The sequence below is a fragment of the Sprattus sprattus genome (genome assembly GCF_963457725.1).
Source record: "Sprattus sprattus genome assembly, chromosome: 5".
NCBI lineage: Eukaryota > Metazoa > Chordata > Actinopteri > Clupeiformes > Clupeidae > Sprattus > Sprattus sprattus.
In genome coordinates, this window is record NC_137924.1 from 9,572,837 (window position 1) to 9,595,554 (window position 22,718).

Below are 22,718 nucleotides of genomic sequence, written 5' to 3' on the forward strand. Positions count from 1 at the left end.
TTTTTTATTTTACTTTTATTAGCAATACAACTTAACTGTCTTATTTGAAACATTAACACTTTTAGTAACAATACATCTTAGCTGGCAAATCATTGCTACAAAGCAATGCATTAAGGCTGTGACGAAAACACGTAAATGTAGAAAAGCATTAAATGTTTTTGCTTTGAACATTATGGCAACACTTTATTAATGCCATTCGTTATTGAACAAGCACAACAGTAAACCGTAGAGGTTACAGTTTCAGTCATTTGGGAAGGGGTGGGAAGGAGGTGGAACAAAAAGACCTCCCCTCTCTGTCAAAATAATTTCCTTTACTCAAAAGAACAGAGCATTTAAAAATAGTGGGACAAATGAGTTGCTTACCTGTTACTGGTGAGAGAAGTGAGGCTGCAGGTCAGCCTTCAATGCTCTGTAACAGATCTTCTGGTGGTTGTCACAGAACCCCAGCGGTTATTTGCAGATATCAATATCAATGTGTTTGTTCTGTTCTTTGCTACCTGATGCCCTATGGTGATTAGGTCAGAGCTGACCTTTGCCTTATGTACAAACATATCCATTGGTCCCTGGTGTGGTAACAACATACATTTTTAGGCTGCCATAGTGCCAAAGTTAAACATGTCTGTTAAGATTATCCATATTTAGATCATTTTAATGATAATAATTTACTGAATATCAAACCAAATCAAAACAAACTTTATTTATACGGTGCATTTCATACCAGGTGGTAACACAAAATGTTTATTTTGATCATGTAGGTATTATGTAATTTATGATAATATGGCGTAATTTATTTAACTCTCAGGGCATGTAATTGAATATTCATTGATGTTGTTTGTGGAGATCAGCCTTGTAATGCACCAAGCTACAACATGTGATTTCATTATTACAATGCATAAACAATAATCATGTAAAAAATAACAAAAAATATGATCATTAGTGGGTAAGAAGTAGAGCTTGTATTTTGGGATTTTATTTTATCTTATTTTTTAATTTATTGTCATTGTTATGTTTTATGTATAAGTTAATGCCTTTTATTAGGTTGTATAGCCTTTTTCACTCTGGCAGGGGGACTGCCAATGGAAACTAGCCTTTTGGCTATAATTTGGTGCATTTACATTTTAATGTTCATGAATGTATACTTTCCCTCTTGATCAAATAAACAAATTGATTTATTGATTGAGGTGATTACTGTCTGGACATGCTTGCCGGTTTTCCAAAAAGGTATCCTCATCCTGAACTTCTTGAAGTAACAGTCTAATGTTATTTGTATACATGCATTTGTCAGGATATGGAACAAAATGAGCTGAGTGGGGATTTATTTTTTAGATTGGTAAAAAACATCATGCATATGCATATTTAATTGTGATCCACAGTAAACAATCCTTCACACATGTATATTCCAGTGAAGGTACTTTGTGCTGAAATATGCTTTAAAACAAAATGTTAATAAGATATTATATAGCGAATTATCTGAATTCAAATACATATACAACCACCTTAATCTAGAGCCCTTTGGTACAATAATAATAACCCTATAGTAGCCTACCATATATTTCTCTACTCCATGGTATAACTGAATCCATCTCATACTGCAGTACTGCCCAATGGAGCCCATGTGGATTACATGAGGGATAGATTCTGACACAGAGACTGAAGAAGTAAGCAGAAATGCCTTGGCTCTGTGCTACTAGAGAGCTGACTTTGAGCTTTTGAGTGCAGTCAGTCATGTGCGCCGCCAGCTGTCCTGCCTCCTGTGGGGTTCATTACTGACGTTACCACTCATCATGCATGCTACATGTGCACATTCAGCTTTTATTGGATCAGCTTAAAATGCTTTAAGATCACCCCAATGGGCCATTTGAATAGTTATCAGACATTCTAATCCCATTCACTGTTGGCGAATCCTGCCAATTGCTCCTCACAATCATCTGACTGTCCATTCAGTGTGTGCACACAAAGAAACTCCAGTGTTCCTGCATACCCCTAGATGTGTAATTGGCAAACAAACATAGTTCAGACCAAGCTATTAACTAATTCCAGCCAATCAACATGTTGCTTCGCGAGCATGTAAAGGAAGGGTGTAATTTGTCTAGCTCAAATATCAACAACATTTTGCCAGAACTGCATGCAGGACTGCAGGACTGCAAGTGTTTTACTGGAACATCATGACTAACTCTTTGGAGATGATATAGGATGGAATTTAGACCATTCAAGTTTTGGCTTTCTTCATATTGCATTGCATCCCTAAACAGAGCTCTCCAAAGGCCCCCTGCAACATTCCTGTTTTGAACAGATAGCTGGGACTGATACTCCTCAGCTTCTTGTCCCTAGTAAATGAATGATGAGGCAAAAGACGAGGCACTGACACAGAGACTGAATAAATAATCTCAAATATCTGGGATCTGCTGTTGACAGCCGAAGAGGAGGACTTGAGGGCAGTCGCTCATGTCTGAGGGCGGCACTGCTGTCTGCTCTCCATGGGGCTCATTAAAGAGCACAGACACACTCATGGATGTCCCTGTCATCAGGCTCCTTGAGTGAGCCACTTAGAGTATTGTACCTGGCTGTAATGTCAGTGTGGAGACTGTCTTCAGTAGCATCTGGGAAGAGGAGAAGGAGGAATACAAAAATGTACATCAACACAGACTTATAGACTTATGAGTAAAACAATTATCTAAGATAGGCTACATGAATTTCCCATATATATATTTCCCATAGACATATCATATACAACCAATGAAGTGACTGATGTGTACAGAGTAAGGTGACCAGACGTCCCCGGTTTCCGGGGACAGTCCCCGTTTTTGGTGGCCTGTCCCCGGCTGGAGCTGTCCCCGGAAATGTCCCCGGTTTTCACAGATAGACCCGGGATAGAAATTAAAAATTAAAAAAGAAAACAATGACCAAAACGTTTAGTTGCGTAGCCTACATACCACAGGCTCAAGCAAGCCAGCCAGCAGCCAGGGCAGCAAGCTCTCGCTCGGAGCTCAAAGATCTAGAATGACCGTCTTTTTAGTATTTTGATTGGTGGAATATGCAGCGCGGTAGAATCTTTGCCATTGGCTTTTTTTTATTATTTAGAAAGAGATCGCGTTCACTCATTCATTCAGCCAGCTAGCTCTGACAATACGAGTACAACAAGATAGGATAGCATTGGGATAGGTTAGTGTCATTGTTTATCATCTATGTCATATATTATTTAACTCATGATCTACATATTTAACCCATGATCTACAATAATCATATTATTTAACCTATGATCTACAATTTGCAACAATGTGTGTGTGTTAAGCAGCAGCTATCTGTTGGTCAGATGTCAGTCACATCTGTAGACTTGCTAACTAACTTTGTTAACTTTTTAACATTAGCAGTGATACTAGCTACAGTACTATGATATTACAGTTTCACTAATCTGGGTTACTAGAGGTAGTTGGCAACTTGACATTAAATGAAACCACTTGAAAGCTGAGGAGTGCGGACTTACATTAATCACAAACCGTATGAGGTATGCTATCTCTGTCTGGGTGGCTCCGGGAACGTTGGTTTAAAAGCCGCGCAACCACTCTTCCCTGCCATCAATTTTGTTGTAGGCTTTAGATACAGCCTGGTTGAACACGAACGTTTTCGTTTTATATTGTATCAACATACGTTTTCAAATAGCCCTGGGCCAGGCTGTCAGATGTCTATTTTATCACTATAACATTATACTCAAAATCGGAAGAATATTTTTTTCTTTGTCAAGTTTAGTCAAACTGCTGATGTTATGGCAGTGGGTTGCGTTCAAGATGAGGAAGCAAAAACAGTCTCATCAGTTCAATTTTAAGCAGGAGGTTAAAAAATTTGCTAAAATATGAGTCATGTGCTTAGGCTACATAGATTTTCATGTAGCCTAGAATAAGGGTAGGACTACATTACCTAAAAACTAAAACAAAAAACGTATGTTCTTGTGGTGGTCTCTTAAAAGACACTAATGAAATGTGTTTTTCCCCACATTAACTTCACATATTCTGCCAAAACAAAGATGTCAACTGGAAGTGTGCCACAGAACTTGTTATTATTTAGATTATTCAGATCTCCCCCCTTCACCTTGACATTGCTTGGATTTTTTTTACTGAAATTGTATTTTGAATCTTTTTGTTTGTTTGTTTCTTAAATCACTTTTGGTATAGTAATACCTAAAAAAACAATTCCAAAGATCATGGTGTGTATGGGCCTAATCTGTATTTTCATTGTTCCAGCTGATTACACAGAATATAGGAATACACTGCATTTAGTTTCCTCAATGGCCTTAACATGTTCTATGCTGGCAAAACATACACCTGACACCCATATGTGCAGACCAGTCACTTATCAGCCAAGCACAGAGGTTAGGCCTACTGCAAGGAAGCTTGAGTCAACGAGGTTCTTATCACAAAAAATTGGTTCTAATTATCTGGCAAAAGGTTGTTACCTTTACTACTCTTCATTTCAGCCACTTTGTGATTAGTTTTAAGATAAATACTCGTTGTTTGACACTTCCCCTTGCAATTTACAAGAACAAGGGTAAGAAACTGCTTTATGAAAAAGGGCCCAGCCAGTGTCCCCGTTTTTCCGTTTACAAGACAAAAACTTTACATGTTTTGGAGGTGTTAACGTATCTGAACTGAAATTGTCCCCGGATTTTGTCTCAGAAATCTGGTCACCTTAGTACAGAGGGAAGGCTTAGAACAGAGGAGGTAGGCTAAAGAAAAATTCCAGCACTGTACAGATTTTTTTTTTTCAAAAGCCAAAAAAGTTTTGTCCAATAGTCATTCTTCAGCTGTAGCCTACTACAAGCAAGCTGCAGTTATGAGATTATTAAATATGCACATTGATAGACCTACAAAAAATAACATGGCATGAAATTATTTACACTGCTATGAATACAGAACATGCCCTTTCTACAGCACCCAACAGAACAAAACTGAGAGACCATTTTAACTATCAAACATTGAGGCCACAAACAAAACGCAAACAAGTTCCACAAACAAACAAAACGCAACATAATAATTATAAAGGAAAAAGAAAGGAGATAATGTATGTAACTAGAATGCTATGATGTAGCCTGGCTGACACATTTATTTTAATATGCATTATGCATTGTATAAAACGATAATTCGTCCATCAGGTAGGCTAAACTGTGTCTGCTACCCGTTGGGTTTACCAGTTAATGTTGTTAAAGACTTCAGCATGTAGTGATGATTATGCCATTGTATAAGTAGGCAGGCTAATGTGAAGTGAAGCTTTGAATTAAAGAGGAGTGTGTTCAGTTTTGGGTGAATGTTTGAATCCCATCCAATCCAATACAGTTTCACAGTTTATCGGAGTTAGGTGTTGCTAGGGGTTTTCGTAATTCTTGACAACCGTGCAACATTTACGCATGCGCACTCACACAGAACATTGCATTGTGGGATTGAAAAGCTATTGGCATAGCTACAGGAGAGTCCACAGATTTCAGGCTTCAGAGTTTTACGCGGCATTAGCAGTAGAAAACAGGAATTTGTTTAGGACATTGGGTTTTCAAAGTACCGTCATGAACGGGGCAATGGTCAAAAAGACCCAAGACACCCTGGGAAAGGTTATTAAAAAACCGCCTCTCACAGAGAAGCTGCTCAACAAACCGCCGTTCCGCTACCTGCACGACATACTCAGTGAGGTGAGAACGTTAGCTGGCTGGTTTACGAGGATATCTAAGTAAAGATGGATAGATAGCTATTTGCTCTTACTACTCCTGCCCAAGTTATCGTACGGCTGGTTACATACTTAGCTAACTGGTTTACACTCGGAACGTATGTTATATTTCCGCTACTGTGCAAGATAGTTAGCTATGGCTCTTGCTATTTTGCGGTGTTTGTCAGTGGAGCAACTCGTATTTATTACTGGCAGGCAGTTTGCTAACTTACCTTAAGAAGTTAGCAGCGAGCTTGCAGTAAGTTAGCTGTTGCCATGGGTATCTTTGATGACCACATCAGTCATAGGATAGCTGCCTAACGTTAGCTTGCTATTTGGCGATATTACCAGACCAAATCACTCATCGCATAACGTAAACAGTTAGATGACGTTAGTATCTTAGTTATTTGCTTTCTAGTTAACGTTAGTTAGGGTTAGCTTAGTGCAATAACGTGTAAACCTGTTCTTTTTAGTTAGCTAGTAAGAGATTGCAGATCTGTTAATCTGATATCGGATCAAAGTAGCTGGCTTGCTAATTTGTCTTATCATTTAATATAGTTGAGTAGCTAGCTACAATATGCGGAATGATATGTAAATTAACTTTGACGTTTACTTTGACGACTAGCGTTTGTGTTAACACACAAACGTTGCGGGATACTAATAGATTGCTACAGAAACAGGTGGTTGTTAAAGGTAGTTATCTGGCTGTCTGAATTGTCAAATAAAACGTACTTTAAACTTTTGGCAAGGGATAACTTTAGGCCGCGAGGGCTGTTTAAATTGTTTTGTGCAGTAACGTAACCTGTACCTGAGAAATTATCTCGCTTGTACGGTATATTAGCATACCGGTAACGTTACCTTAAGTAGCTTACTCTTTCAAGTTGGATTTCATAGTCTGACACATATTTTACACAGATGTACAAATTGATTATTTTAATTTCAGTCAGTTTTTTAATGCAGATTTGGAGCTAGCTAGTTGAAGTTAGTTATGATAGCTAGCTCTCTAGCTAACAGGTGAATTAGCTAGTCGAGTCTGCATGTTAGCGTCTTCTGGTTGCCATGGACTCCTGTCTGCGGAGAGCAAAGAGGAAACAACGCCTATCCCCGTTGTCATATTGTGCAATTAAACGATTCGCTGCATTGCTCTCCCCAGACTACGAGAATAATCCAGTATGAATGCAAGGATTAAAGACATTACATTATGATTTCATTAATATCTCCAGTTTAGTGCATAGGTAGTTCTATGAAGCCCCTCATAATCCAGTGAGTAAATGTTTGTGATAAGTGCCTAAACTGTCTATACTGTACATTTTCGCAAAGAATATTACAAATGTCATATCATCAAGGCCTCAGATTGTATGCACAAATAATGGTATCAGGGAAATAGGCTATACTTCAGCCTGTGTCACCCCCCTTTAAACTTCAAGGATGAAAACCTTGTCTGGGCCTATGCCACACACTAAGGCATGGGTGTTATGGTTTGAAGCTCAGCTAAGATTATCTAAGCAAGCATGCAATTTATAGGGAACACGAAAACAGCATGACCTTCCTATAATGAAAACATCCCTGCTTTGCATTTTGCTGTCCTTGAGTAGCACTGCCCTGTGTGTGAGGTGCATTCTCATGTTTGCATAACTGTGATTCAGGGCCTAAACCCAACAAGTGCTGTCAGTGCTGGAATTTATCAGCTTCTTAGTCTGGTTTTTGAAGTCTCGCCTTTCAGTGTTGATGCATACATAATTTAGACTCCATTGTACCGATTAGCAGTTACCTTTGTCATTCTAGCAGTGAGCCTACAGTGTTTTAATTATGTTTTTGATCACAGAGTTGTAATTTTCCAAGTAAATGAAATTCCCTTCCAACGCTGTTTTGTCTTAACATCCAAGTTAACCTACATTATGCATTTTTTTCTTTTGATGCAGGTGATACGGACCACTGGTTTCTTGAAAGGACTGTACCCTGAGGCAGATATGAAATCAGACAATGTAAAGGTAATCAAACTGTCTAGACGTGTAGAGTTACCATGTTTCTGATCAGGTAGTCCTGACAACGGCATTCTGACAGGATGCTAACAGCTGAAGTCTCTGTGAACTGTAGCAAGGGGACACCTCATCTCACAGCAGGAGTAATGCAGGTCAGCATAGAGGTGTGAAGGTCCAGGAATGGATGACCCCTGTGCATTGTATAGCAGTTTGTCCTCAGACCACTATCAGAGTGAACCCTTGCAGCCAGTCAGACTCGCCTTGTGTAAGGTAGGGCAGGAAAAAGGAAACCTGAGTGGGGGACAAAAAGAGTTGGCGGAGCTCTTAAGCATTCACACGCACCCGATCCCTTTCCAGATGCCTCATAGAGAGGTGTCCACAGCTTATGCATAATGCATGGGCTCTCCACACCCGTGAGAATTAACTGGGGCTGTACTTCTCTGCAGAAGATGAGAGGAGAAAACCATGGGTTAGCATATATGTTGATGGCGCTCAGTTGTATATACGTATTGTGGATGTTTGATGATTTTACAATCATCTAATGTAGAGGCAGAGCTAATAACCTCCCAACTGATTGTAGTTCTTCCTTAATTTGTCTTTTATTTCAAAAGCATGGTGGGAAGAAAAATCTGGAGCTAGAGTGTGGAATGACTCTTTTCTGGCTCTTTGGTCACAACTGCTGTCAGCTGATATGTGGTGTGTGACAACATTATATAACCTTAACCTCTTCAGCATTTTAAGCCTTGCTTAGATGATGTTTGTCATTACATTGTAGTGTAATTAAAATGTAACTGTAATTCATTTCATTTGAACTGCTTTGATTTGTTAGGAGCAAACTGTAAAAGCCTCAGAGGCTGCAGTTTTTTTTGTCACTTCCGAAAAGGGCTTTAGTTGGAAAACAGATTGTCCTGTACTTACGATGAGTGTTATAATCACTGGGGAGTGTGTATAGAGAGAAGTAGGTCTCAGTGGTGAAGAGTGCTTTGGTTACCATGAAACCAGCTGACTGTAAAAACAGCTGCTGATGGCAACTGCAGAGAATTGAGTGAATTCACTTGAGCCTTGGAAACTGCATGATAAAATGACTTACAAGAGGATAAAACGCCTTGTGTATACCTTTGCGCAAATGGTTGTTTCATGCATAAACATTACCCATGTTCCCAATGGAGCTCCTTGCAAGTTTGCTTGTGTATTTATAGTTTTTATGAAAGACTGGGCTTTGATGTACTAATAGGTGGATTGTTTTAAGTATTGTTTTACTGATGATTTGTTTGCATTTTTATCTGAAATAGGCTATGTAATATAAAATAATGCTTTAGTTTAATGCTTGAAATGTAAAATATGCTGAGTGTAAGAAGACCCAGGTATGAGACGATGATACAGTTGGTTGTTATGCACACACTATATTTGTGCCTTTCTTTCTCTTGTGGTCTTCCAGGAGAAAGATTCCAAAATACTGTTTCTCCAGAAGGCCATAGATGTGGTGATGCTGGTTAGCGGGGAGCCTCTGTCAGCCAAACCAGCGCGCATTGTAGCCGGACACGAGCCTGAAAAGACCAATGAGCTGCTTCAGGTCCTTGGCAAGTGCTGCCTCAACAAGGTTTGTCCCCTTTTTACTGTAGCGATAAAAATAACCCGTGTTTAGACTGAAACAACATAAACGTAAACAAAGAAAGTTGACTGTGACTGCTGTAGTGATATAAAGTAGTTTGAAGGCAGTGATGTTGTAAGTAAACTGTAGTTTTGTTTTTTATTTGAATGGACCTGAGACTTGGCAAGGGCAAAGGTGTTAACATAGTTAAATCAATTCATTGGCAGCAAAGTGCTGTTGGTCTGACGTAGACTATTTTGATCACAGTATATGTTATTGTTACATAAAGCAGTATCTCATTTGAGTCAGTGATCAAAATGAATCTGTTAAATGCACCTTTTGCGCATAGTCAAATGTTCCTTTATTTACACATATTTTATAAGAAAAAGCTGAGAATTTGTTGAAAATGTTAATTCTGTCCAAGCCTTGGGGATGGTGCTTAGACTGTGTGTGGTGCTCTCTGCAGTTAAACAGTGATGAGGCTGTGAAGCGTGTCTTGGCGGGGGAGAAGGTGGATCTCAAAGTCAAAGCTCCCTCTTCGTCTAAATCTCAAGACAAGGAGAACCGAGAGGGCCGCGATCGCCATAGAGACCGAGAGGTCAGTCCAAAACAGGTGACTGTTACGTCTGTGTTGGCTCTGTGATGTTCTTCCCTTGTTCCCCCAGCAGATTAGCTGCTGCCTTTATGTGCAAGATGGCTTAATACTTATTCTCAGTGTTTTGCTGCCCTCTGCTGGTGAAACACAGGTGTGTCTTTTTCTTTCTTTTTTTTGGTCAGATGCAGTTTCTCCATTGTTTTGGTTTATTCCTCTTTTTCACCAGGAGAAGAAGGAGATCAAAGAAAGCAGCCAGAGCAGAGCCCCCAAAGACCCAGACCAGCCCCGAGAGCAGGAGGCTCGGAGGACGGAGAAGGAAAGGCCCCGGGACGGAGAGAGGGCTGAGAAGGGCCGCGAGAGGGACAGGACGAAAGACAGACAAGACAAGGACAAGAGCCGCGACCGGGACAAAGACAGGGCTCGAGACAAGGACAAGGAGAGAGAGCGAGAGAGAGACAAAGACAGGGAGCGAGACAAGGACAAGGACAAGGAGAAGGAGAAGGACCGCGAGGCCAAGGCCAAAGAGCGCGGGGACGTGCCAAGAGAGCGGGAGCGGGAGAGACGGAGAGAGAGATCAGAGCGTCACAAGGACACGCAGGAGAAGCCGAGGGAGCAGAACGAGCGAAAGGTTGGCCATCCTGTTATCCGGCTGCCTGTGACACACACAGACACACTCTCCAACCCACACTGATCCCCACAGCCTGTTGTACATGGTGCTTGTGATTGATTGTTGTCTGTTTTCCCTCCTGCTCCTTCTCTGACTGCAGGTGAAAGCAGCGGAGGAGGTGCGACCAAAACTCCACCCCGAGGAGCCCACCAAACCTCCCAAGCAAGAGCCTGAAGAAGTGAGCCCTGTTTCTCTCTCTCTCCTCCATTGTGTTCTCAGGCACTCTTTTCTGAACTCTACCTGAATACTTTGTCTGACTACAGCGTTATCATGTGCAATAGTGATAAGCTGTGGACTATATTCTGTCCCACTTAGCCACAGACGCAATGCACTAACTCTACATATCATTCCGGCAGGTGCCTGTGGTTACCTGTTGATAATGGTCTCTGAAATAGGGTCTCTGATGTGTTGTTGAGCCCTGGGCTCTTTAAATGAGCAGCTGGTCTGATTGTGTAACCAAAGAGACACCACCCTGCCCACGACCTATTTGTGATTATGTGTAAGACATTGAAGAGTGAGGGTGGACTCTTACGTTCACTAATACCTCATTCCCACCTACATTGAAAGCCATTTATTGACTGTTATGGTGTGTTGTGGGAGTGGGCACTTAACGCTGACGTTGAATCGTTTATCTATTCCCTGATGACTTGGTATCATTAACGATAATACTCCAGTGGGAATTGGCACCACTGGATTAAGAAGACAGGTGAGGACTTCTTAGAGTAAGCCCTTGCCCCAGTTAACCCATCCATTATTTCTCTCAGGATTGTTAAATGTCTACATGAATTTGCAAGTGGTTGTGATCACTTTGAACACAAGACTGCCTTTTTTTTTCGTGAGCTGATTTTGAGAAATTAAAACTTTGCTTCAGGCTATGCAGGAAATAGGGTTTCCTGATTGGTAATGTTTCAAGCTAAATAGTTAGCTAAGGAAACTTTTAAATGGCAGAGGACCATTTGCATAAAATGATAGGTAGTTATCTAACTGATGTAACTTCCTCTTCTATATTACTTGGAACGTTTTAATAGGAAAAGGTAGAAATCCTCAGGGTGCCTTTCGCTACTTGGCTCCCAAATATAAAAATGTTAACTTAGAAGTTCATATTAACATTAACCCACCCTGGCAATGCCCGACTATAAAGATCCCCTAAGCTAAAGACAGCTAGGATGGTTCTTAACTGGCATGAGACCTTGTGTGATTTCCCGTCTTGCTCGTAACGCCCTGTTCAATACATGGAGGACTATGAAAAATCTGTTTTCTATCCCAAGCTGCTATTTCCTGATACATTGATGGGATTCATATGTGAAAGTGGTACACGTTTAGTGGATGTCAGCAAGAACTGACGTTTCTTTGTTCTTCAGTATTGTGTCTGTTAAGTGGTAACAGACTGTGTCAGTCAATGATGACATTGAATTTAGGTGTAACACATCCATCTGTCAGAGAGGGTTGATTTTGTGGTGCCATGACTATTAACCGTTTGCCCCTTGCTTCTGTCAGATCTCACAAATGCCAGAGACAGAATCAGAAGAGGTACCTCTCCCACTCTCACTCAGACTAGTCTCTTACTCTAGACATGTACTGATGGCCTAGTATTCACGCCATTTAGAGCTTTCTGTTCTTGCTAACAGCTAGTGGTCAAACTTGTGTATTCCAGTAGTTCCTATGTATGACAGTGGTGGTGCTTTTTGTAGAATATGCTCTGTAGGCCTGAGTCTTGTCACCATGGGACTTTTGGCTTCTGTCGTGTAGCAATTCCTTTCGCTGTAACATGTTTGTCTTGTCGTAGGTTGAAGGGCGCACGTGCTTGCCTTTTTTAACAATGTGTTTGTGCATGTGCTTTTGTGTTCACATAGCCAACAGAAGTCTTTGAAAACCAGGTAATTACATATGCGTAGATTCAGTATTATGGTGGTTTGGGAACTCAAGTTTAGCTACGCCCCTCCTCTGCCACCCCACCGGTGCAGCACCATGAGTTGGTAGACGGCTCGCTGCCGAGAGACGGCCCTCTTGGCTTTGGTAGGCCATCAGCCTGTACATCTCAGTAAAGACAAACGCTAAAGTGAGACTGAGACATTGATTGTTTGTGTTTGTGAACTCATTTCTAGAGCCCCGCCAGGATACCACGGCCATCATCAGCCAAAGGCCAGAGACGCTGGCCCAAAGCAGGAGGCCCAGGTAGGATGCCATTTTGACTCTGGCCCAGAGTACTTCTGTTTTAAAGCATAACATTCATTCAGTGGCTTCCAGAGTTTTGAGTGCCAGTACATATTCAATACAGACAATACATACACATGCATTTTATGCAAAGGGAAACATGGGTAGCTCTTGTGTCATGCATATACACATTTATAAAGCTAAAACCCAAACTATCTGTTTCATTTTCAGATGAGTCAGACAGTGAAGGAGGTATGAGTTTCTCACAGCATTTTCCCTGCATTGTACCCTAGATAAAATAACTTTTCTTTTAGATGTAATAGTTTTGCATTTCTTATTTAGCTGTGTTGCCCCTCCTTTGAGTAGTCAATGTATTCTGTATGGATCTAGACGCGTACACCTGTCATACATTAGTACAGCCGCTCCCTCTTTCTCCGTTGTGTGCCCCCTGGCTTCCAGAAGCTCCCCCAGCTGAGAGGCCAGTGCAGCTCGAGAATGGAGACACAACAGATGCCGCACCTCCTCACCCTGCTCACAGGTCAGTTCTCCCTTTCACTGTATGTCTGTGATCTTTCCCCCTCTCTTTCTTTGTCTCTCGCCATCTCTCGGCAGCTCTAGGTCCTTCTTTCAAGTTCTGTTATCCACGGGGCCATCATATCAGGGAATGAGAGCATGGCATAGTGTTCCCAAACCAGCGTTAATGAACCCAGAACTGAACTGATGCTAACTGTACCAGTTTGGCTCAATTTCATCTCAAGGCACACAAACAATAGGAAATGGGGAGAGAGGTTGTGTGTTGTCGTCTTATAAGGTCCTTACCCCTGGATTTTTTTTAGGCAAACCTTACAAAACAATAAAATAAAACAGTGGCCTTAACATGCAGATTGAAAAATGCATAGCTTTAATTGTAATATTCACATTTTTTAGGGAGGATAATATTTTGTTTGCGATCATGTGTGCATTCTTGTGAGTTGAGATACTGGTTTGGTGCTACATTTGAAATGAATTATGTAAATTCTTTCAGTGACAAAACCACAGGTCCCTACAAACAAATGATCCACTGAAATGCCACATGAGATCACTTATTTCATTTGCTTTATGGGGATGATAAACGTATTTTTCCTCTGAGCAATTAAATTCAATTTAATGTTATTTATATAGCGCCAAAACAATAAAATTGTCTCAAGGCTCTTTGCAGAGCCCAGAGCCCAGAGGCTGAAACTCCCTGGAGTAAGTACAAATGAGGATGAAACCTGGAGCAGACCCTCGCCTCCTGGGGCGCGGGGGGGGGTGGTGGATGGGGGAGGGGTTCATCTGCTTGGAGCCGTCCTGGGAGAGGAAACGTGTGATGACAGTTGGTCAAAAGCATTTGTTATTGTTCAGGAGGATACCTCGGCCCAGCAGTGCCCGGCCCGCACCTCCTCGAGTGAAGAGGCAAGAGAGCTACACTGAAGTGCCCCCGGCTGAGAGGTGAGCTTTTAAACCAGGACATCCCCCACCCCACCTACACGCCCACGCACACACAGACACACACACACACAGACACACACACAGACACACACACAGACACACACACAGACACACACACAGACACACACACAGACACACACACACAGACACACACACACAGACACACACACACAGACACACACACAGACACACACACACAGACACACACACACAGACACACACACGCGCACTGGAACATTTTCCATAAACAATGGCCATGTGATCATATTGAGAAGCGCTGATGAATATTCGAGTTTTGTATGTTTGAGTTTGTGTCCTCTGATTTGTTTGGGTACAGACTGGGTAGTGCCAAGCCCTCCGCTGTGATCATTGAGGGGAAGAAACTGTCTGAGGATGAGGAGGAGGATGATGAGCAGTTTGTTGTGGAAGAAACGGCTCCTGTCCCATCTGATATGCCCGATTTGCAAGCAGTGAGTGACCTCGCCTTTTGTGTCCCAGAAACAACATTTCTAGTTAGTACTTAAAATTATATTGTCCGTGTGGCGTTCCAACAAACTTGTATTTCTGTCTCCAGGAGGCTGTCGAGCTTCAGGGTGATGAGAACCATGGTAAGAGAATTTGGATTGTAAATTCATTACATTTCTGATGTCCTTCAGCGTCTAATGTTATAATAGCAGTGATAACTATACATAATAATTGTAACAACCTTTTCAAGGTGGGCTTGTAAAGAAAATCCTGGAAACCAAGAAAGACTTTGAAACTACTCCGTCATCTCCAAAGTCAAATCCGGTAAGAAGTAAAGTTTTGTTGATGATGTGCTTCTGGCCTTATAAGGGACTTCCACTAAGGGGCACTGCGTTGCCAGTTAAAAGTGCTGTGTTTTTGTAGCGTCATTTCACCTCAGTGACTGTGTGCTCGTATTACAGAAAACCCATCAACAAGTGCTACAATGTTTATTTCTGGCAGTACAATACCTCAGGGATGTTCTTGTTGTTGTGTTCGAATTCATGGAGCTGGGAAAAAAAAAGCCGCGCTTAGTCTGCCGTCTATTAGCTAAAGAAAGCAGTATTGGAAATGGAGTGGAGAAGTGTAATTGTGGTCCCTGGATTGTCAGCGGAGTGTTGCGTTGCTGTTCACTGGAGCTAGAGACATCAAACCAGCGCAAGCGTATCCCCCACAGATCACACAGTTGAGATAGTTTCTCCAATTTTTGAGCATTCACATATGGAGTGCTGAACAATTGTGGTTTGTTTGTGTATTCAAGCTGTGGTTTTGTTTCAGGGTTTTTACATTTGAACACCACCACCCCACAACTCAACCAGTCCCCAATGAATTACCATGCCTCCAGTAAAGTGAAAACCGTTTACATGCAGTTTTATGGAGCACTGATTTTCTGTGGATTTTTTGGTGGTCATGATCAGTAATGTTTCTAGCCATGATACAGAGCTGTGTGAAAATATGGAAGTTGGACGAGTCAAACTTACTGAACTGAAACAAGTTCTAAACCCAACAATTTAGTCTGTAACAGTCATGCAATCCTCATTCGTCAGGGGAGTGACATTTCAAGCACTTTAAATCAATCTCTTCTGTAATGATCAATAAAACGCTCCCAGAGAAAGCTGCTCTTCTGTGGCTCTTGGTTTCAGGGTCCCCCTGAGGCACCAGCAGGCAGTAAATAGAGATTTCTCCCCTCTCCCTCCATATTGGATCAATAACCCTCGCTTCCATGTTTTGGTGCAGATGTACAGTACCAGTCAAAAGTTTGGACACACCTTCTCATTTTTTGAGAAGTTTTTTCTTTACTTTTATTCTTTTCTACATAGTAGATAACACTTTTGTTGTTGAGTACATCATTCCATACGTGTTCTTCCGTAAGTTTAAATGTCTTCAGTATTAATCTACAATGTAGGAAATGATAAAATTAAAGAAAACACTTCTCCAAAAAATGAAAGGTGTGTCCAAACTGACCAGAGCTTCTCCTCTCCGCCAGCTGGATCTTTAGCCCTGTCTACTGCTCACTGACCAGAGAGTGCCCCCCACTGTCAATATTTTGATAGTGATTCAGTTTTTTCAGGCCTCCTGTCAGTGGCCTGGTGCGTAGGGCCTTGCACGGGTGGTCCGTCCTGCCCTGCTGCGGCTCGCGCCTCTCTCTCTCTCTCTCTCCCTCCCTCCCTCCCAGCTGTCCGTCAGCAGCACTGGCCCTGATGGATGCTGTGTTTGGTCGTGCCACTCAAGCAGAAAGGGCCTGACTCCAAAAACCTCCAGCCACATGCGCTTAGACAGGGCAGCAGCATGGCTTAATGAGAAGGAACGGGCTTCCTCCCTCGCTCTCTCTCTCTCTCTCTCTCTCTCTCTCTCTCTCTCTCTCTCTCTCTCCCCCCTTCCTTGTTTTGTTTCTCTTTCCCTCCATCTCTCTCTCTTTCTTTCTCTCTCTCTCTCTCTCCCCCCCTTCCTTGTTCTGTTTCCCTTTCCCTTTCTTTCTCCTTATTGGCCTGTGAGAGGCTCTGGCCCTCCAGCTCGGCCACACACTCTGCTCCTCTCTGCTGCCCTCTCTTCTCCACGCCCGGCATTCCCCCCCACCCCTTCAATCCCCTGTCCACACAGTGCTGCAGCACCCTTGATCCTTGCGTTTTTTTGTTTCAAAATAATCAGCCTGGATTTTCCCCCATTCCCAAATAATCAAATTAGATTTCCCCAGTCGGGACGGTTGGAACCCGAGCACCCTGCAGCAGGGGGCCAGCCCCTAATTGGCCTAATGTGGCCTCATCAGTCCCGCGGATTCCCCCGGTCTGCTATTACACAGGCACGCCGAGGGGCGCTGCAATGCCGGCCCCGCTGCGCAGTCCAAAGGGGTTAGCGGCACGTTTGCACGGCCGCCCCCCCCCCCCCCCCCCCCCCCCTGTCCTCCACCTGCCTCCTCCTAGGTGCACGCTTGGGCTGAGTCAGCTGTGCAGAGGCCAGTAATCGCTTCCTTCCTGCCATGAAAGGGGTGCAAGGATCAGCGCGGTCGGGGCTGCTCCCTCCTGTAATCACGCCAGGCCATCAAGAGTTAAAACATAAATCTTGTGCCTTCTTGCCCCCCCCCCAGCATGATATGAGGGCATTTATACTTGAGTGTCGTTTTTTTCCTCCTAAATTACATCTATTATTATTAATCATGATTTTGTAAACTTCATCTAGGACGTATCAAAGCATTCCATCAGTAGACAGGAACACTGTGACTTGTCTTATATCACACCCTTGTCAAGTTCGTTCTCCAAATTCCACTCTCTTTTTCATTCTCAGCTTGTGATTTCAGCAAGTGATGGATACTACATCGAGACACACTGCACATTGCAGAAGTGTTAGCTTTTAGTAGGCCAGGAGCAGTTTAAAGACGTACCATCTCTCAGCACTGAGGGTGTGACTGAAGAATTCGCTGTATATTCTGCTCCTGACCTCCCCCGGTGACCCCCACCCCAGAACACGTGTATATTATTATAAGATACTTCTCGCCGGCCGTCTTTTCATTTGGGACAGAAACGTGGCCCTCACAGCAGCTGCGTTTGCATAAGACCCCCCCCCCCCCCCCCATACGCCACCCACACCCCTCTCTCTTTCCTCCCTCTCCTGCACCCTTTTATTTTTTTACACCGTCAAATTAGCCTTGATGAAGCTTTGGGATGTATAAATAAACTGCGTGGCATACAAATGGATGGCTGTTGAGTGAGAGCCACGCAGGAGAGGAAGGCCAGAAGACTGGCTCTGGAGCTCCACGGAAAGGACAGGAAAATAAATAGTCATCCCCCTCAGGCCTGTGTCTTTGTAAACATCCACCTTCTTTTGGTGGAAAAGGGAGTAAGGAAATGACTCCCCCCCCCCCCCCCTGCATTCCAGGAACCATATTAGCCTCTCGGAGTGACTTTAGAGGGATTGTAAAGCTCTCAAAGAAAGCGGAACGGCACACTGGCCCCGTGCAGGTGATGTCTGTTTAGCTGACCGGGCGCTGGATGCTGCACTCTTGGAATGGAACTTTACCCCGCCGCACGCGATGGGTCTGGGGGATCTGCAAGCTGCGCAGTCCCACATTTCTTTCCTTTCAGGCGACTTGACAGTGTAGCAGTGTATCCCCCCTGTAGTGTCTGTGTTGTCTCTGGGGTGATTCTTTGGGGAACTCTGGAGGTCAGGGGCAGTGACCTCCGCAGTGATCCCTGCGGGGGAATGTTGCGACCACTGCATCCTGTGTGCAGGGCATCATCCTCCCCTACGCTCCGCTGCGCCTCTGCTATTTTTATGATGTGGCTGTACACGGCCCTTTGGGGAGGGGGGAGCCCCTGGACAGCGCTCAATTAATCTTCCCCTCACACGCACCCGGCCCCGGGAGCCCACACAGAGCCGCTCCACAGGAGCTCCAGGGGGAGGGCTGGAGGGTGCTGCCGCTCCCCTGCTCTGGGGTCTGTGTCAATGGGCCCTTGCCACAGGGGGACAGGGCCCAGGGCCCAGGGTTGTGATCTAGCATAGGCCGTCCAGATGCCTAAATGATTAGAGCTGTCTTGATGAAGGTGCCTCCATTGGGGAGATGAATGTTGTCTCTTCTGGTTACACACCAGCGATTGTAAACGTTGAGCAGGTTTGGCTGAGTGACTCTGAGCCAAGCTTTTGTTTAGACCACCTTGAGTGTGTGGAAAAATTGCATGAAGCTAACTTAAGTGGCAGATTACAAAGTCTGAAAAGAGTTAAGTTATGCCCTAATGTTATTGAGTGTGCCTGTGACATTAAAACCACGGGGGCTGAGTGAATGTTGCTTTAATTTATTATACCCCAGAGAGCTATTCAAATGCCTGCAACAGGTCTTATGCACGAGGGCTCATTTTTCTTGTCATAAGAATCTTTTGAGTAACTTTGTGCTCCTCTTTCTTCTTCCGCACTCCATAAATCAGCAGATTTTTTTGGGGGAGTTATTTTGCATGCATGGGTGCCTTTTCCCATTAAGCAAATTAGGCCTGAGATGCAGGGGCTGGGTTGTGTAATATGAGTAATGAGCTCATAATACCTGAGGGCTTCTGAGCTTTATGCTGCCACACACATGGAGCCCACGGTGACTTCCTCTACCCATGGCTACTCCACTTCCTTCACCCCTCCTTCTAGAACCTTCCGCCTTCTAGTGCCCAGGCTCTTTGGCAGCCACCTGCCACACAAAGGTCAGTTCTAGTCCTCTCTCTCTCTCCGCAGCCAGACGCTCCCGTCCCTGACTGAGGTAATGGGAAAACCTTACCTCAGCCAACATTCTATAATATGTATATATATTTTTTATATATTTTTCTTTGATTGCGAGAGGAATGGGGAGTCTGCTTTTGTAGAACCTAAGAGAATCACCCTTCCCCTCAAGTAAATAATTGATTTATGTCCACTGAGACAAAAAGAGCACAGAGGTTTCCTTCTCCTCTTCTGCCTCTTCCACTTTTTTTTTTTTTTTTTTTTTAAACACATTTCTGTATTGTGGAGCGGGTGAGGCGGTAGTGGAGGGTGGCAAGCAGACCGAATCCTGTCTGGCCTGCATGCTCTGTGGACAGCGGGCTGAATGTGCCGGCTCATGTTTATGTAGCCGGGGTGTTTAGAGGGCTAGGAAAGCCACCCACATTGCCGACAACCATTAGACATGTCAGGCCCCCCCTCAAACCTCTGGGCTGCTGCAGAGGAGTGGGTTGCAGGGTAAAAAAAAAAAAAAAAAAAGATCTGCCTCTTTTTACCAGCCCTGTGTTGCTAGCCTCTTACAGGAAGGCAGCTTAAGCAAGAGACAGAGTTGCTTTCTCTACTTAACCCTGATATGTATATCACTTCAAAGCTGTAGCAATAGATATGAGATCTTGTTTTACAAACAGTGATTATTGCCAAACTACTTGGTGAAGTTGGCTATGCGGTGAATGGCCTGGCTGACGGGGATTGGCCTCGGGTCTACTGTTTCATATGACACTCGCTATGTGCAGACAGGAAGTCATTGGTTAGTTTGTGTTGTCATGTAGTTGAGGTTTGAGTTGCCCAACCCACCAAGTAGGTGTTGCTGTTTGCAGGGCAGAATGACACAAATTGGCTGCGGAGTTTCGACTTGAAAGAGGGTAAAAGTGTAGTAGTTGTTACCAAATACTGTTGTAAAATAACTTCACTGCCATAGCCTGTTACTTAAATAAACAAAGTGGGGTCTCGTAGAGCTTGTGTGCGCAGGCAGGGCAATGGTAGTGAGAGTGAGGCCTGTTTGGCCTTGTGCCATACACAGCCTGTGGCCCCAGCTGAGTAAACATCTACGGGGCCAGTGTGCCAGGGGGAGGCCCTCCCGTCATAGTCCCAGGCAGAGGGGTGACGAGGGCAGAGCAGGACCCCCCAGCCACATACCATACAGAGGAGGCCTTCACAAAAACCAGTCACTCACATCATGGGATCCCAATTCCCTGAGGTTTTGATCTTTATATATATACTTCTAGGTTTGTATAATTCCTGCCTTGAAATCCTAAACATTTTTTAGCCTTGAAATTCTAAACCGCTAAATACAGACTTAGCCCCGCACCCGCACCCCCCACCCCTTTCTTCTTTCCTGCCTTTTTGTTTAACTTAACTAATGTATCATTGCGTGAGGATAGAATTCCTTAACCTCATTTATGTAATTTAGTTATAAGTGCCTGTGAGTTTTTCTCTCTCGCTCTCTCTCTCTCTCTCTCTCTCTCTCTCTCTCTCTCTCTCTCTTTCTCTTTCTCTCCCCTGCCTGTCTGAAATGTGCCAGGCAACAAGCCCAAGGCCTTGTCTGTAGGTTTATCCCTCTGTATCAGTGGTCCTCATCCTTCTCCATCTGCCTTCTGTGCGGTGGTGTTGTGTGGCGAAAGTGGTAAAGAAGGTAGAGAAGTCGTTTAGTAATCGGAACATTGCTAGTTCGATTCCCTGTCGAAGCGTCCTTGAGCAAGATACTGAACCCCTAATTGCTCCTGATGTGCAGTGTGCCATCAGTGTAAATGTGAAATGTGTATACATCCTTGTAAGTCACTTTGGATAAAAGCGTCTGCTAAATGACTAAATGTAAATGTAAATGTGTGGCAGGAGCGGACGCTGGTGTCTGAGGCGGCGCGGAAGAAGGAGCGGGAGCTGGTGGCGCGGGAGATCGAGCGGCTGCGCTCCTCCATCCAGACGGTGTGCCGGAGCGCCCTGCCCCTGGGCAAGATCATGGACTACATCCAGGAGGACATGGACGCCATGCAGATTGAGCTGCAGTCCTGGCGCCGCGAGAACAAGGAACACGCTCAGGCCCTGCTGCAGGAGCAGAGGTGAGCTGGAGGGGTTGGTGTGGTTAGTGTGGTTAGTGTGGTTAGTGTAGTTAGTATAGTTAGTATAGTTGGTGTAGTTGGTGTAGTTAGTGCACTGGTAGAGGCGGTCAAGCAGATATGTTCTTCCTCCTTAGTACACCTATGTTTTATCTGTGAGACCATGATGTATGTCTCAAAATTGTAATGGATAGTCACGTCTTGGTGGAAAACAGATCAGTGTGTCACACATTTAATGTAAATGATTTACATTTCTACTTTTTTATTTTCACGTTCAATCTCATGAGCATTGGTTTGATTGCGTGTTGCATGGGTGTTCGGTGTTGTATTGACTGCAGTCTGGCCCTCTTGTTTCCCCTGCAGGATCACTGACAGCGCAGTGGAGCCGCTGAAGGCTGAGCTGGTCGAACTGGAGCAGCTGATCCGGGACCAGCAGGACAAGATCTGCGCCGTTAAGTCCAACATCCTCAGGAACGAGGAGAAGATCCAAAAGATGGTGTTCAGCATCAACTTCTCCTCCCAGACGTGAGAAGAGCAAATAAACAGAGGGAACAGTAATAACAAGAAAAACAAAAAAGAAAAAAAAATGCACTGAACCCAACTAGGTGTCTCTCTTAATTCAGCCTCGCTCGAGTTGTCCTGTTTGTTGTGATGGCCGTGTCAGAATTGCACTTTTCCAGTGAGCACCCAGGCTGAGCTGCAGCCCGTTGTTGTTCCACTGTATATTGAGATGCCTTCCGTGAGAGGCCCAGAATCCCTCCTGCTCCGTGGCTGTGATGGTAAATAGACATAGACTCACCGGCACTGTGCACACATTACCTCTCCTGGTACATTTCAGATTCATTTGCACACTTTATTAAAAAAAATGAAACCCTAATTGAATTAACATTTATATATTGTTTTATATAGAGATATTAATAGCCAGACCATTCACCGCTTGGAATTGTTAGCAAAAATGTTTTCCGCTTTTCCCCTGAAGCTCATGATAAGCAATATTCATGTGCCGTAAAGCACAGACATGCCAAAACCCGTAAAACACACTAATGTTCTCTAGTCGGGCACCATTGCACTTTGATGAAACTGACTTTCATGGATGGTGAGGATGGCCTTTACAAGTGGTTTACGAGTGAATATGTTTTTCCCCCTACACTTAGTTACAAGGTATAGAGCAAACCTAAAAATTGGCATGGTTTAAAAATGAAGATTTGTCTTGATTGCATCATTTCAAATAGAGTCCATTTTAGTGTAGAGGCTCTAAAACTTGTCTCATGTTCTGTGCAGCTGT

The 22,718-nt window shown here is 43.7% G+C and overlaps 1 protein-coding gene across 2 annotated transcripts; it reads left to right on the plus strand.

Annotated features, from left to right (window-relative positions):
- Positions 1-5,504: 5,504 nt before the first annotated feature.
- traf3ip1 (TNF receptor-associated factor 3 interacting protein 1) lies at positions 5,505-22,113 on the plus strand. 2 transcript variants are annotated; one of them, XM_080839466.1, is made up of 15 exons: positions 5,505-5,674; positions 7,611-7,679; positions 9,109-9,270; positions 9,728-9,859; positions 10,083-10,484; positions 10,624-10,701; positions 12,629-12,698; positions 12,909-12,929; positions 13,137-13,215; positions 14,061-14,147; positions 14,485-14,617; positions 14,722-14,755; positions 14,863-14,936; positions 21,213-21,436; positions 21,797-22,113. In XM_080839466.1, exons 1-15 carry the CDS (start codon positions 5,552-5,554, stop codon positions 21,960-21,962), a joined length of 1,854 nt encoding a protein of 617 aa, XP_080695592.1. In that variant the 5' UTR covers positions 5,505-5,551; the 3' UTR covers positions 21,963-22,113. The 2 variants fall into 2 exon arrangements, with proteins under 2 accessions (XP_080695592.1, XP_080695593.1); XM_080839467.1 differs by having other exon boundaries at positions 13,140-13,215.
- The last annotated feature ends 605 nt before the right edge of the window (positions 22,114-22,718 follow it).

Bases quoted from the DNA above. Each gene is read 5' to 3' on its own strand.
- traf3ip1 (XM_080839466.1), top strand. From the start codon at position 5,552: ATGAACGGGGCAATGGTCAAAAAGACCCAAGACACCCTGGGAAAGGTT. The intron at 12,930-13,136 runs GTATGAGTTTCT...CCTGGCTTCCAG, and splicing joins TGAGTCAGACAGTGAAGGAG to AAGCTCCCCCAGCTGAGAGG. The intron at 14,618-14,721 runs GTGAGTGACCTC...TTCTGTCTCCAG, and splicing joins ATATGCCCGATTTGCAAGCA to GAGGCTGTCGAGCTTCAGGG.